Source organism: Naegleria fowleri (genome assembly GCF_008403515.1).
Source record: "Naegleria fowleri strain ATCC 30894 chromosome Unknown tig7, whole genome shotgun sequence".
NCBI lineage: Eukaryota > Heterolobosea > Eutetramitea > Acrasida > Naegleriidae > Naegleria > Naegleria fowleri.
The window spans coordinates 575113-589558 of record NW_025407939.1 but is presented as its reverse complement, the minus strand read 5'-3'; the positions used below and the strand labels follow the sequence as shown (position 1 = coordinate 589558).

At 38.2% G+C, this 14446-nt stretch overlaps 9 protein-coding genes across 9 annotated transcripts; 2 read left to right on the top strand and 7 right to left on the bottom strand.

Annotated features, from left to right (window-relative positions):
* Positions 1–20: 20 nt before the first annotated feature.
* On the bottom strand, positions 21–1019 carry FDP41_010977 (uncharacterized protein; the record flags this gene model as incomplete). Its single annotated transcript, XM_044701334.1, has 1 exon — positions 21–1019. One exon carries the CDS (start codon positions 1017–1019, stop codon positions 21–23), a length of 999 nt encoding a protein of 332 aa, XP_044567712.1.
* Positions 1020–1493: 474 nt separating this feature from the next.
* FDP41_010976 (uncharacterized protein) lies at positions 1494–2096 on the bottom strand (the record flags this gene model as incomplete). Its single annotated transcript, XM_044701333.1, has 1 exon — positions 1494–2096. The coding sequence occupies one exon, from the start codon at positions 2094–2096 to the stop codon at positions 1494–1496; it is 603 nt and encodes a 200-aa protein (XP_044567711.1).
* Positions 2097–2155: 59 nt separating this feature from the next.
* On the bottom strand, positions 2156–2797 carry FDP41_010975 (uncharacterized protein; the record flags this gene model as incomplete). Its single annotated transcript, XM_044701332.1, has 2 exons — positions 2156–2509; positions 2579–2797. The coding sequence occupies 2 exons, from the start codon at positions 2795–2797 to the stop codon at positions 2156–2158; spliced, it is 573 nt and encodes a 190-aa protein (XP_044567710.1).
* A 113-nt stretch (positions 2798–2910) lies between these two features.
* On the top strand, positions 2911–4521 carry FDP41_010974 (uncharacterized protein; the record flags this gene model as incomplete). Its single annotated transcript, XM_044701331.1, has 1 exon — positions 2911–4521. The coding sequence occupies one exon, from the start codon at positions 2911–2913 to the stop codon at positions 4519–4521; it is 1611 nt and encodes a 536-aa protein (XP_044567709.1).
* Positions 4522–4647: 126 nt separating this feature from the next.
* FDP41_010973 (uncharacterized protein) lies at positions 4648–6009 on the bottom strand (the record flags this gene model as incomplete). The annotated part of the gene is made up of 1 exon (XM_044701330.1): positions 4648–6009. The coding sequence occupies one exon, from the start codon at positions 6007–6009 to the stop codon at positions 4648–4650; it is 1362 nt and encodes a 453-aa protein (XP_044567708.1).
* Positions 6010–6293: 284 nt separating this feature from the next.
* Positions 6294–7553, bottom strand: FDP41_010972 (uncharacterized protein; the record flags this gene model as incomplete). The annotated part of the gene is made up of 1 exon (XM_044701329.1): positions 6294–7553. The coding sequence occupies one exon, from the start codon at positions 7551–7553 to the stop codon at positions 6294–6296; it is 1260 nt and encodes a 419-aa protein (XP_044567707.1).
* Positions 7554–8002: 449 nt separating this feature from the next.
* On the top strand, positions 8003–9076 carry FDP41_010971 (uncharacterized protein; the record flags this gene model as incomplete). Its single annotated transcript, XM_044701328.1, has 1 exon — positions 8003–9076. The coding sequence occupies one exon, from the start codon at positions 8003–8005 to the stop codon at positions 9074–9076; it is 1074 nt and encodes a 357-aa protein (XP_044567706.1).
* Positions 9077–9204: 128 nt separating this feature from the next.
* FDP41_010970 (uncharacterized protein) lies at positions 9205–11157 on the bottom strand (the record flags this gene model as incomplete). Its single annotated transcript, XM_044701327.1, has 1 exon — positions 9205–11157. The coding sequence occupies one exon, from the start codon at positions 11155–11157 to the stop codon at positions 9205–9207; it is 1953 nt and encodes a 650-aa protein (XP_044567705.1).
* An 886-nt stretch (positions 11158–12043) lies between these two features.
* On the bottom strand, positions 12044–14077 carry FDP41_010969 (uncharacterized protein; the record flags this gene model as incomplete). Its single annotated transcript, XM_044701325.1, has 1 exon — positions 12044–14077. One exon carries the CDS (start codon positions 14075–14077, stop codon positions 12044–12046), a length of 2034 nt encoding a protein of 677 aa, XP_044567704.1.
* Between the last annotated feature and the right edge of the window lie 369 nt (positions 14078–14446).

Here is a 14446-nt window from a genome sequence, read left to right as displayed (position 1 = left end):
TTAGAAATACAACCTTTACTTTAGAGTGAAAAATCTTCCTCAACAAGATCACTCAATGTCTTGGTTGCAATTCCAATCTTGCCACTGGTTTGAATCTTCAATTCAATTGGATAATGATCTGAAACAAGTTTCACAAGATCTTGGGGAACATGAAGTTCATTTTCATATCGAAATACTTTTGGATTTTGAATTTCAAATCCTTGAGTTGAAAGTTTGCTATTCGCAAATGCAAGAGGAACCACAAATCGATCATAACTGCATGAACTATCAGCCACTGTGGAATCTTCATCGATCAACCATTTGAATCGATTTGGGTCATTGAGTGTGAGAGTTTTGAGAGCACTCTTTGACAAGTAAGAACAATCTGCATTAAAATCTCCAGTAATGATTGTGTTTGGATAGAATGCTTGTCCCTTGAAGGAATCATACACTTGAGTGAGATAATTGAGTTCCTTTGCAACAGCAGATGGACGAATATGACATCCAATAATTGCAAATTGTTTTCCTTTCAATTTGGCATCATTGGTAATGAATTCAAAGACAAAGGTAAATGGAGCTCTTTCGAACCATCCATCAGCATCTTCGAATTGAATGGTCTTGACAAATTTAACCTTGTCAGGATTATAAATAAATCCGTACTGTTCTTTAGAAGCGCTTTTACCTAATCGTTCACTCACTTTGTAATCATATCTTTTTCCAGAGGGTAACACTTGTTGATTCAATGATTTGACAAGTGAAGCAAAGGAATCATCGGAACCATCTCTAATTTCTTGAACGAAAATAATGTCATATCTTGAGAGAATTTTGAGTAACACTTGAACCACTTGTTGTTTCTCCATCTTGGACTTTCCGAGAATTTGAATGTTGAATCCACAAAAAGAGAGTTCATTGGATGGAGCAAATGCGTAATGATAGGAAGAAGTTTGTGTGAGTGAAGCATTGTTGTTGTCCACTATGAATGAACAAACAAGCAACAACGAGGCAAGAATCAACACAAGAGTGAAGATGTTTTTGTGCATTTTTTTTAACGATGACACTTGACAGCGTATTTTCCCTTCATTACAATTCTTATCCTAACAGGCAACCACAGGAGGTCGATCAAATGTCCCAAATTCTCTTTAGGATGGAAACGTTTCAAGATTTGGCCAAAGTGAATTGATTTCCACCAATATATTCTTGCTTGGACAAGATCTTTTCATAGACATCCAAATAATTGGTCAATTAGTGAGAGTCTCGATATGTTCTTGATCCGCTGCTCCCATTCCAAACAAATCATGAATATCAATTCAATCTTCATATTCACCTAAACATTAAGAGCTACAAGGTCAAGTGATCAGTCAAAATAAATTCTCCCATGAGCATGTTGGATTCATCTCGTACAAAAGCGATACAATGACCTTGTGAAATGTGTAAAGTCATTTCCTGAGAGGTCTGAACAAGATAGACATGCTTGTTGCACGTCGAGCAATAACGATCTCTCATTCCCTCAAATATCAAATTTTCAAATCGTAATGGACACTTGTAAATAAATTCACAATTTTCAATAAAGAAGGGAAGACTCTCTGGCAACACCGTTGGATCAATCTCAAAGCAGTTGGTAGTACTACAAATATTTCAGAGAGAGGTAATAACTCACGAGCATGAATTTGAATGTGTGAGACTCTTCTTCTCAAAATATGAAGCCAATTCTTCACGTTCAATGTTTTTTCAAATTTTGGAAAATAATAACACACCAAAGGTTTCCAAATTAATTTCTGAATGAGCTCAAATTGTTGTTGCGAGTGTTCTTCTTTTTCATATTCTTCCACGGCATTCTTGGTGGTCAAAAAATCAAGTTGAGATTTCTTGTGTGATTTCCGTAATTTGTTTAACTTGTCAATTCTTTCTGGTGTTTGATCAAAGAGTAATTTCAGCAAATATCGATCAGTCCTCGAAAATGAATATATTGTTCCAAGCTCCATAAAAGAGACAATATTGATTAACACTTCTTTCGGAAAGGTATCCGAGAAGATGTTTTTGTTCCGAGAAAGAGAGATTTTCTCTAAATCGTCCTCGACTGTCCGAGTGAAAATCTTGGATAGACTGAATTTGAACATTTTTTCTTGGTGCTGATTAGAAGTTACTATTAGATGTTGCACAGAAATAAATGGAGGGTTTAATAATCAGCTAGTTCGCTGTTCTTTTGTTCAAAAAGTTCATGAGAAAAATTTGTGTACAGATTATATTGATAAACAAGGTGAGGAATGCTTGGTTGATAAACCACAGGAGTCACATCCAACAGGTTTTTCATCAGGTCTGCATTTTCTGAAATTGTGGAACAAATTAATTTACATCCTGGTTTTCTAAGTTTCTTTGCTGCTGACGCATAATTTTCCCAGACTTCTCTCGTTATAAAAGGTGGATCAATTAATATTAATGAAAATTGCCCAAACAGAGAGGCATCAACTTTATCGGGTTGATTAAAATCCCAAAACACAAATCCTTGATCCTTCTCCCATTTCTTATCATACTATTTTGAAATGTTAGGTCAAAATGAACATGCATCCTCCGATCATCCATTTATTCACCTCAAACTCACCTCAAATAATTTTCCTTGCCGTTGCAATTCCGAGCTCATGGAAAAATACACGGAAGGAGTGGACATGAAGGCAACTCGATGATCCGAGCTCTCCAACAAGTGTTCCTCAATGACTCGTACAAACGTTTGTATGGTTTCCTTGGAGTACCAGTATTGGTTGTATTCCGATTTTTCTGGATTTCTTATGAGAAAACGATTGTTTTTGTTCAATGACGACATTTTTTTCTGAGGAAGTTATTTTGCTCGAATATTATTAAAACAAATTTGCATTATATGATATGTTGGAATTGCATGATTAATGTTTCTCGAATAAATTTCCCTACTCAAAAAAAATGAAGGAAATAGGAGGTCCACGTGGGCGGGAGAATCGCAACAACCGAAGAGGGTTTCCGTATCATCATCAGCAACACTTTCACCACCACCATCGCACTGAACAGAATTTTGATTATAACATACGAAGTGCTATTGGTAATAATTATAATTATATCGAAAATCAATCATTATTAATAATGAATAGAAGTAGTAGAAACACTGCTCATTACCCAAATAATGGCCGGAGAGATCCGAGAAATAATGACAATATTAATTATCATCCATATCCACAGTCAGCATCACACATTTCAACCAATCATAGATATTCTTCATATAGTAATGACAAAATAGAAAAACCATCATCTAGTGGAGGCAATAAGCAAGTAACATTTAAGGAAGCTCATTCTGAACAACCTAATGCACAAAACTCCGTACAATTTTCTTCAACCTCTCATTGTGCAGTCTGTAGAGAGTTGAAAGTAGACTTGATGTGCAAGGGTTGTTCAAAATGTATACATAGCCGTTGCTGTAGAGATGTCATTCCTATAGAAAAATCTTCATTCTATTGCCAGGATTGTTATACTGTACAGGTTCAAATTAAGAGAGATTGCTCTGATGTGGTTTGTTTGGAAAACAAAAGTAAAAAATTGATAAGACTAGAGAACGCGACCGATTTTCTAGTCACGTGTCCACTTTGCAACCGAAATTACAAGAGAAGTGCACTCGACAGCCATCTTTCTTTTCAACATGTGAAACATATTGAATTTGATCATGAAGATATAATACCGATACCTTTACCGGAAAATAATTTTAATCATTTATCAACATCTCCATTAGAGGATGAATGGAATATTACATTCTCCAAATATTTACTTGTGGTTGGATTTGACAAATCAGCTTTGGAAGATACTGTTCATACAGTACGCTTTTCTAATACCAAATTTCAAGACAACAAGAAAGGAGTGTGTCTTATTGGATGTGGCTCTTCTCGAGAAGCCTATCAACTGGGATGCTTTCTTAGAAAGCAACGTGTAGGTGACAGCAATCACCCAATGATTTATTTCATTAAGCCATACAGGGCGTTACAATTATTGGAATTAAGTAGATTTGGCGGTTCTAACGAACCTTCTCTCAGCCAAACTGAAACTACATTGAAACGCCTCATTTGTGATAACGTTAAATTTGTTGTGAAACAATGGACATGGAGAAAGGATAACGGTATAATAACGTTTGATGATGAAGACCATTGTATATTAGTGATGTGGTATTATTATCTTGATGACCCGAGATCAAACAAAGATTGTAAATTAAGGTTTCTAAAGGAGTCTGTTTGGCGCCAGACTCAACCTTCTACTTACTGTGAAATTAGGAATATTCCTATAACATTCAATTTAGAAAGTTTGTGGCATTCTTTAATGGAACAAGTTAGTTTGGTAATAACAAACAACACTGAAACTGAAATAGTTGAACATGCCCTTGTGCAGACGATGGAATGGACTGGTACTTGTATTAAGGTTCGTCTTCGAACAAAAGAGTTCGCTCAAGTATTCAAACTTGCATTGGATGGTATGTCATTTGAAGGATTTTTGCTTCAAGTGGTGTACCTAGAGTACATTGGATTGAGCAAATAAACTTTTTCAGATTTGCTTTTGTGCAAATTGATAAAACCAAATAATATTTCAATACTTCAATCCACTTTCTTACAACAAACATTTTGGTGATTAATGAAATTGTTTTTACAGTTTAATTGGCCTAGTTTAGTAGTCAGCTGGTTGTTCTTCAGCATTTGCTTCACCTTCAGCATTTTCATCGAATTCTCCATCTTCTTCAGCTGTAGCATCTTGGTATTGTTGGTACTCAGAGACCAAGTCATTCATGTTGGATTCAGCTTCAGTGAATTCCATTTCATCCATACCTTCACCAGTGTACCAGTGCAAGAAAGATTTTCTTCTGAACATGGCAGTGAATTGTTCAGAGACTCTCTTGAACATTTCTTGAATGGCAGTGGAGTTACCAATGAAAGTAGCAGCCATCTTCAAACCTCTTGGTGGAATATCGCAAACAGATGACTTGATGTTGTTTGGAATCCATTCAACAAAGTATGAGCTGTTCTTGTTTTGGACGTTGAGCATTTGTTCGTCAACTTCCTTAGTACTCATTCTACCTCTGAACATGGCAGAAGCAGTCAAATATCTACCATGTCTTGGATCAGAAGCAGCCATCATATTCTTAGCGTCGAACATTTGTTGAGTCAATTCTGGAACAGTCAAAGCTCTGTATTGTTGAGAACCTCTTGATGTCAATGGAGCGAAACCAATAAGGAAGAAGTGAAGACGTGGGAAAGGAATCAAGTTAACTGCCAACTTTCTCAAGTCAGAGTTCAATTGACCTGGGAAACGCAAGCAGCAAGTAACACCTGACATGACAATTGAGACCAAGTGGTTCAAATCACCAAATGTTGGTGTAGTAAGCTTCAAAGTTCTAAAGCAAATATCGTACAAAGCCTCATTGTCAATACACATGACTTCATCAGCATTTTCTACAAGTTGGTGAACAGAGAGAGTAGCATTGTATGGTTCAACGACGGTATCAGAGACCTTTGGCGATGGGAAAACAGAGAAAGTCATCATCATTCTGTCTGGATATTCTTCTCTAATCTTGGAAATCAACAAAGTACCCATTCCTGAACCAGTACCACCTCCCAAAGAGTGAGCAATTTGGAATCCTTGCAAACAATCGCAACTTTCAGCTTCCTTTCTCACAACGTCCAAAACTGAATCAATCAATTCAGCACCTTCAGTGTAGTGACCCTTTGCCCAGTTGTTACCTGCTCCTGTTTGACCAAAAACAAAGTTATCTGGTCTAAAGATTTGACCGTATGGACCAGCTCTAACAGAGTCCATGGTACCTGGTTCCAAGTCCATCAAAATGGCACGAGGCACATATCGTCCACCTGTAGCCTCATTGTAGTAAACATTGATTCTTTCCAATTGCAAGTCGGAATCACCATTGTATGCGCCTGTTGGATCCACACCGTGCTCGTCAGAGATGACTTCCCAAAACTTGGCTCCGATTTGGTTACCACATTGGCCTGCTTGAATGTGCACAATTTCTCTCATTTTGTTTATGAGTTGTTTGGTTTGTTTGGTTTTTTTTGTTGTAGTTTTTAAATGATGAAAGAGAGCGGCAAACAGAAGGCGGGTTGTATGGCGAGAGAGTTGTATTACCGCCAAATTATACAACACGTTTACAACATCCTCGGTCTTTGCTCAAATATGGTCAATTCTGAAGAAAAAGGCAATTAAATTGAATTTGGTTCGTCATTATGACATGTCAAATGTTGTTATTTGTGTGAGTAAATGAATCAAAATATTCTCAAAGTGAATAATGATGAACAACATTCTTATATCTTATTGTCTCTGTAATGTTCATGATATTCCTGAACATAGTAGTTTTCATCTGTCTGCTCATCCTTAATTCTGAAGGAGGCCAGTGAAGGAGCTGCACTCTCATCTACGGTAATGTATCGATTCATGAAAGCGTCAATCCAATTTCCAAAGCAACACAAAAATGCGCCCAACGAGATTATTACAAGAAGGTGGCCTTGCAAAAAGCGAAAGAACATTCTAGAACCAGAGGCTGAGAACTTAACTTTGAGTTTTTCTCTTCCAAATCCAGGCTTGATATTGGCTGCAGCAAAAGATCCCAATCCTCCAAACTCCATGTTGGGCATTAAGTGTTGGTAATAGTAACTCTTAATCCATGGCTCTGCGAAACCTAAAAGAAAAGTTGCTGAGAGCAAACGGCAAATCCATGTTATGGCTTCTGTGAAAATTCCAGGATAGGCGCTGAAGATTTTGAATTGACCTTTTCCGCTGTCATTGGGGTGCCAAACGACCTTGGATGCTTCGTTCGGGTCGACAACTTCTCCCCATGATATTCTTCTGTCAAACTCGCTGTAATAAAAGAGATGCATCATGCCACTAAAGTACCACAATCCAAACGTACAATCATTGATAAAGTTATTAATCACGCAAAGGATAGGCACTTTCATGTATGGGTCGCTCATATCAAACTCTAATCTTCTGCCTGCAATTATCATTTCTGTGACTTGGGAACGATACATGTTGAGAGCAACAAAAGCCTCAATAATGCCAAATGTAAGCTTACTCAAAATCCAAATTAAAATTTCCCAGCAACAATGAGGGCCAATTCCAAAATATTGAAAGGTTGGTTGTTCTTCTTTTGCAAGACAAGGAATAAATTGTGAATGCGTACTGTTGAATGGAGTTGAATATGGCACTTGTGGAGGTGGCTGAGTAGTTGGAATCGTATAGTTTGGATTATAGACAGGTGGTGTCTGATGATGATAATGAACAGCATCGTTTAATTGCTGTTGGTGATCCGCAACAACATTTGGATTGTAATTGGATAATCCATCAAAAGGGTTTTCCGTGGGAGCAAAGCGATCGGAGCTGGCAGTTGTTGTTGTTGGTGAGAATGGAAGGGCATGAGATAGTTGTTGTTGTGATCCTGTCAAAATGCCATAATTATTGTTGTTAGTAGTGTTGTTGGTACTGCTCGCGAGTGTTGAAGGAGATGAAGAAGAGGGCCGATTTTGCGGCTGATGATAAGACTGCAACGTTCGAGCATAGGGGTGCATGTTGGTTAATTTTTTTTTAGAAGATATTAGGAATGCTTGTGGAAAGTTACACTCGTGATTGAGCGAGGTAGGCAATTTCACCAAGAAGAAGTGTGAACAATGCATGAAATAGGCCCTGTTGTTTTGAAAATGATCTATTTTCAAGTAGTCTTGACATGAGTCATTACAAAGTCAACGAACGATGCATTGCCGGAAAAGGATATTTTAATTTCCATCAAGAACAAGTGGCATCTCAACTGAAAGAGTGATAAAAAAAACAAGCCAAATTCATTTCTCTCTCCAACTCTGACGCAACTCTCAAAACAAGTCAAGAACAAACGCATCGCATTCCATCTCTCGGCACAACCCTTTGAATCTACCAGTCTTGACTTTGCCTCAAATTGGAAGTAAACATTCAATGTTTGGCTCTCTCACCCCCTTTCATTTTCCTTTTTGTCGATGAAAAACAAATGTCTCTTCTGAATCCAATGGCTAAACTCTTTGCAAACAGTCGACATCTATCTATCAGTAACTCTTCCAACCATCTTCAAAACGATTCTCGAACAGCCACAAGCAAAGATGCATCCGATCATGAGTCCACCACCAACAAGAAGAAAACCAAGTCTTTATTCCCCTTTAAGAGAATTAAAAGCTGTGAGAATAATCTCCTAAAGAGAGACACACCCTCTCAAGCAGATTTACAACAAGAGGTCTCTCCATCTTCCTCTACAAGGTCCAATAATTGTCAATTACTCTCTCAAGATGACCTCTCGTTGAACCAAGTCTCTGATATCACCATTCCTGTAGCCCATTGTTGTCAGAAGGAAGATACCATGCCATTCCATTCCAATGTTGTGTTGTCTGACCCACTCCTTTCGGGAGATATTCCTGAATACAATCTTTCTCAATTTCGATTTGGAGATTGTCCCTTGAAGAACAATAACAAAGTCGACCTTACTCCTCATGTAGGCCTAAAAAATCAAATCAACAAGTCGGAAGACAGTGATGAATGTAACCTCCTGTTTAGCGATCAACCTTTGACCTCTCACACAAGAGTGCATTGTCCTTCATTTTCTAACTGTAAATCTACAAACATGACATCCGAAATCAATTATTGCAACCTGCCTTTCTGTGGCAATCCCTTAGATCGTATTCTTATTCTTGGAGAGCAAGTAAAACATGGTGAGGAAGAAAAAAGCTCAATCGTTCGAGACACTGGGTTTGGAGTTGAAGAATCTGATCACTCGATGGTGAGTTCAGTCTCCTCTCTGGATGATGCGGAGATATCCCAAAGCTCAAGTATGGAGCCTGTTTTGAATCCCAAGGAAGAGGAAGCGATACCAATTAATCGATATTTCAAGTCAAGAAATAGAGTCAGCAAGAAGAGACACACAAGAAAGAATTCGTCATCTTTGAAGGAAATTGATTTATTCTCGTTGTTGTCCATTGATGGATCTAACATCCAAAATCAAGCCAGACATCCGTCCATAATTAATCAAACAGACCGAAGAGTATCCATTGTCGAAGAATATGTTGACTTGTAGGTCCAACTGAAACAATTGAATCACTCACTATCCAGTGTATGAAAACTTTGTCAAAAAACTTTAATTGCGTTTAAATGCAAAATTGGTGAACAAGAAATTTAACATATATGTCCAAGTGATAAACTTCATCATTTTCTGAAACCCCTTTTCACACTAATGCCAAGGAAATCCATGACATGGTGAGACAATGATGTACGACTTTTGCCATTACTGTCGTCTAAATCTGAAATCTTCAAAGACTTTCTGCTAGTTTTTGGTTGTTTTCGCTTCTTTCCTGCAATCCAATAGTTTTGTGTCTCATCAAGTGACTCACCAATAGTCTCAGAAATGATTAAAGGTTCTTGGAGATCGTTATTTGTGGAGTCATAGAATTGTTTGCAACTCTCCTTTGGAGTGTCACCATATTTGTCTTTTGCTAAAAACAAGGATGACATCTTTGACACCTTGACAACTCCACAATTTTCAACAAAATCATAAATCCAATACAAAGCATTCATCCAATCCAAACTTGCTTCGTCGGTGTCTGGATCGAAAGCCATACCAGTTGAAAATACTGATTGTACACACAAATGAAGAATATTCTTTTGTTGAGAATCCACCTCGTTGAGAAGAATTGGAATGAGCCTATTCTTTGTGCTATTTTTCTCATTTTGTAAGTACTCTAAAATAGCATAGAGAGAGGACATGTCATTCTTTGCGATAGATTCCATGAGAACATTTCGTCCATGAGCATTCTTCTGAAGAATGGCTCTCTCAAATGCATCTGCACCAAACAAAGATGATCCAGTTGGTAAAAGTGTTGAAAGGAAAGAAGTAACAAGTTTCTTAGTTCTCATTCCTCTAAAGTCCGTCAAACATGCAAACAATGCGTTCTCTTCTTGTTGATTTTTCTTGAGTAAAATACCAGGTTTTGTCTTTGCCAAGTATTCAACTGTTTCGATTGACTTGTCACGAACAGCAACATGTAGAACAGATTCTCCCAGACCAACACCCATTCCGACAGTTGTTTCTAATTTAGCTCCAAATAATTGTAAAGTGTCACACATGTCAAAATCTTTTCTTTTCAGAGCAATATGAATTGGTAAAAATCCATAACGATCTGCATGCATATTCAATTGATCTTGAACAATCTTAAAGCTACACAAATATGTACAAATAGTTGGAGATCCTGCTTGAATTCCATAGAATAAAGGTGTTGCGTTTTGTTTGTCAACAGAAGATAAAATGACATTCGTTTTTCTTTGACAATCTGCGCTATGGAGTCCTGCTCCACATTTTTCGTCACAACATGCTTTTGAAATGATATGTGACAAGCACTCTGCTTGATTGGATTTTGCGGCCAAATGTACAATATTGATATCAAATTCTTCTGGATAGGTTGTTTTGAGTATGATTTGGTCGATGGAAGGGCCTCCTATGGCACCACGAGAAGATGATAATGAGTTACTATTATTCAAATTAGGAGTATTTGATGAAGCGGAGAGAGAACCAGGCGGACTTGATCCTAACAAGGAGGAGCAAGACGAAGAAACTGAATTGCATTGAGATGTGGATGATTGGTGTAATTGTGGAGTATTGGAGGTGGTGTTTGGTTGAGACTCGACCGCAACATCTTCTTCCTCATCCTGTGGATGATGGCCGATATGATGATTTCCATTCAAATGACTACTTCCATTGCTTGTATTGCTGGTTCCGGGAAGAGGCGATGAAACATGATGATTGCTGGGACTGATAATATTACTATTTGGAATGGGAGAGGTATTAGCAAAGAGAGGAGCCATCGTGGAGAGAGTTGGTGATTGAAGACCTCCATTGCTGATGCTGTTCGTATTATACTGTTGTTGGGCATAATCTAATAATTCATCCAAGATGGATTCCACTCGGTCAACCTGACCGTTCACAACAGCCTGATAGAGTTGTTGTTTCATCGGATGTGGGACTTGATAGGATGAAGAAGTGGAAGGAGCATTTAATTGTCGGGTCGATGAATGATGACCAAGTTTAGGAGAGGAGGTTCCTAATGGATACTGTTGGGTAATGGAAAGAGAAGGATCAAGAGTGGATGAAGAGGAAGATGACATTTTGTTTGATGGTGATGTGATGGCGGTGGATCAGGAATAGTTGGTTTCAAAGAGAATATAGTACCGATAGGTGCAACGTTCAACGTTGACAAAAGAGGAAAAAGGATGATGGCAATTTGAAGTGTTGACCAAATTTTCTTCTTTGGCGTCCGAAAGTGGTTTTGGGGGTAGTTGTTGTTGTCGTCAAAACGACTTTGGAAATGATGATGCTGTTGTTGTTGAAAGTTGCTGATTGTTTTTGAATCAAGCTGAACAAGTGAGACTCTCAAGTGAGTGACTTGTTGTTGGATGAAACAATGATGATGATGGTTTGACGTCAGCTAGAGATCTCTCTCTGATACTTTTGTAGCTTACAAATTTTAGGAGATGGCCGACAGAAACACAAAATGTAACTTTGTAGTTCTCTTCCTCTTGTGGGATTTAAAGGATGACTCTAACGAGATACAAGGATGAGAACAATAAGTTGTCAGAGAAAGTGTTTGCGGTTGATGTTGTTTGTGAAGAGAGAGAACACACACAGCAAACAATTACTCAAACGAAGACTGCAATTGAGCAAGATGCACGAGGAGGTGTATCGCACGAAAGTTTTTTTCGAGTCGACGACCCAAAGTCACTAGCTGACCTTCGAAATATTTCACGTGAAAATGATTTTAGGAATTGACGTGCCAATTCTAGAAAATGAAAAGTGGGAAGCAATTCATGGTTCGGAGCAGGGACGAAGAAAGGACGATTTTTTGATGATGTTGGTACCTGCGAACAACAACTCAAGTAGCATGTGCATTTCGTGGTTTGTTTGGTTACAATTAAAGTGTTTCACCAACAATGAACAACCAGGTTGAATAGGGCCGCCAATTTAATTAGTTGAATCAAGTTGATGGTGATCGCATCACCTTTTTTGGTGTGGTGGCACGATTAGTCTCACTTTTTGCAAATAATCTTCCAACGTGTCGATTGTATGTAATGATTGCTCTGCGGTCAAACCCTTCTCTTTCAAGTTTCGTCTATTCTCAATGACCTTAGTGAGCCCTGAATGAAAGGAAGTGCTTTGAGAGGTTTGAATTTTCTTGCAAAAGCTCTTGGGAATCTTTCCTCCGTAGTCTGCAAAGTGTATGGACGTGTATCGGGTTGAATTAGCACTTATTTGTTCAATCAATATACCTGCCACAAGAAGACCGCGAACAAATCCCTTCTCGACTGGTACCTCCTTTGGGGAAATACTTTTCCTTACCATGACATAATTATCACTTTCTGTGCCGTCATCATTCAGTTCTCTTCTGACAGAAGTTCCAACCAGAAATTCTCGTTTCGAGAGAGGCCAGGGCATTTTCATGGTGCAGTGATGATAACACACGGAATAATCACCACTTTTTTGCGGTGATAATTCTTCTGAGAATCTTAATGCAGAACTGTCCTTGGATTGAATGTATTCCATGAATTTGGTTTCCCTTAGAGTTGGATCTAAAATGTTGTTGAATCTAGTATCTAATAAAGCCTCCAGTACTTCCTTTGAAGTTGCGCTCACAATTCCAATGTTTTTAAGAATTGGAAGTCCTTTCTTTTTCGAAAATCCTGCACTTTTCTTGATTTGTTTTTGAGAGACCCTGTAAGACAGTAGTTTGGAAAAGTTTTTTCCATTGAGAATGGATGTACTCTTGGATTCTGAACTGAGCTCTGAAAGACCAAAGTTGCTAACACTATTCGTGTCAGAAAGTTTTTCATTGGATTCATCTGGCTGATCTTGTGACAACAGGGGAGAGTAGAATTTTTCTTTGCTGGTAAAACATTTAAGGGAGTCATGTTCAACTGTTAGGTCCCACATGTCATCCTGAGTAGTTAGATCGTAAAATAAATCGAAAAACCTCTCATTGATGAACTTGTGCTCTTGTTCCTTTAGAAACTCTGTGAATCTCTCCTTAATGAAAACAGGTTCATCTTTGTCGTCGCTGTACTGCGACGTGGTGTCAACTATTGCTTCATCAGTTATTGGAATTAGTGTGTTCCCAGATTTTGAATAGGCAGTGGATGGAAGTGAAAAAGAAGAGGTCATGCTTAACGAGTGAACTCTTGATCTTCGGCTGTTTCTAAAGCCAATATCTGAAAAATAAAGAACGAGACACTTTTTCAAGGCTTCTGCATTTGTGGAACCTATTATGTTGGGTATTTCTTTCTGTACATGACTACAAATGTGTAGAATAAATAAGGGGCTATTGGTATATCGCAGGAAACTATCAGTTTTCAAAGAAATATACACCTCAGTGAGAGCACTATCGAATAAATTGTTTGGGGTTAAAGAGATGGAGCACTCATGTTCGAATTTTTTGAGTGTATCCTCTTGAACCGTGTTTGGAAGATTTAGCTGTTTGTCACTCGTCAAAGAGTCGTCAATATATGTATCTATCATGGTTTTTGCCATTTCATATTTCTTGTTAGGATCCGAAACTTGCTTAAAGGAGTCTACAATTTCGATAAAATCAAGTGGTGCATCGTTTCTTTCCATTTTCAAGAACTCTCTAAAGCTTCGTAGGTTGTCTCCTCCTTTTTCTATAAATGTGTCAAAAACAATGGTAAATCGCTTCATGTTGTCAACCACAATTTGTTTAAGGAGTTTTTCGTCGATAGGTGTCGTGTTTGAACTATGGATTTTTTCTCCCAAACTGAGCGGTGAAAGCTCTCCGTTCATTGGATGAAACAGGCCCAAAGGAGTAGTAGGCATGGATCTCGAAGATTGAGTTGCTGCAACGTTCAACAAATTGCAACTCTTTCCTGAGTGTGGCCCCAAAATTGTAGAGGCACTGTATGGAGAGGTAGGAGAAGATACAAGACCACCTGGTGTGCCAGGAGGTGATTTAGGAGAAGTGTTACACTCAAGATTGCAGGAAAAGCTTTCTTGGGTTGGTTCTGATTTTCTGGATAGTTTCATGATGATGAACACTTGTGGTGAGGATATTTAAAGAGAACACACCAATTAATTCTCAGAGGAGCAAGATCTTGCGAAAGAACCAGTGATGACCCGTAAAAGACACGCGTGCCAACAAGTGATTGAACACTTCTAGTAATTTTTCAAAGTTGAAGTTGTTATTATTTACAGGGATCAATCTCCAACAGGTTAATCGCGAGAGAGAGATGATCCTTTCAAGTAAGTACTTTGAGAATTTCATCACATGATTAAATAACCAACATACAAAAGAGTGAGCAAGCCCAAGAGGTAATTATTGAAACGGAAATACAAACCTGCAGCGAAAATGGTTGTTTTCTTTTGGAACTTGAAGCAACCAACGAAATGTTACTG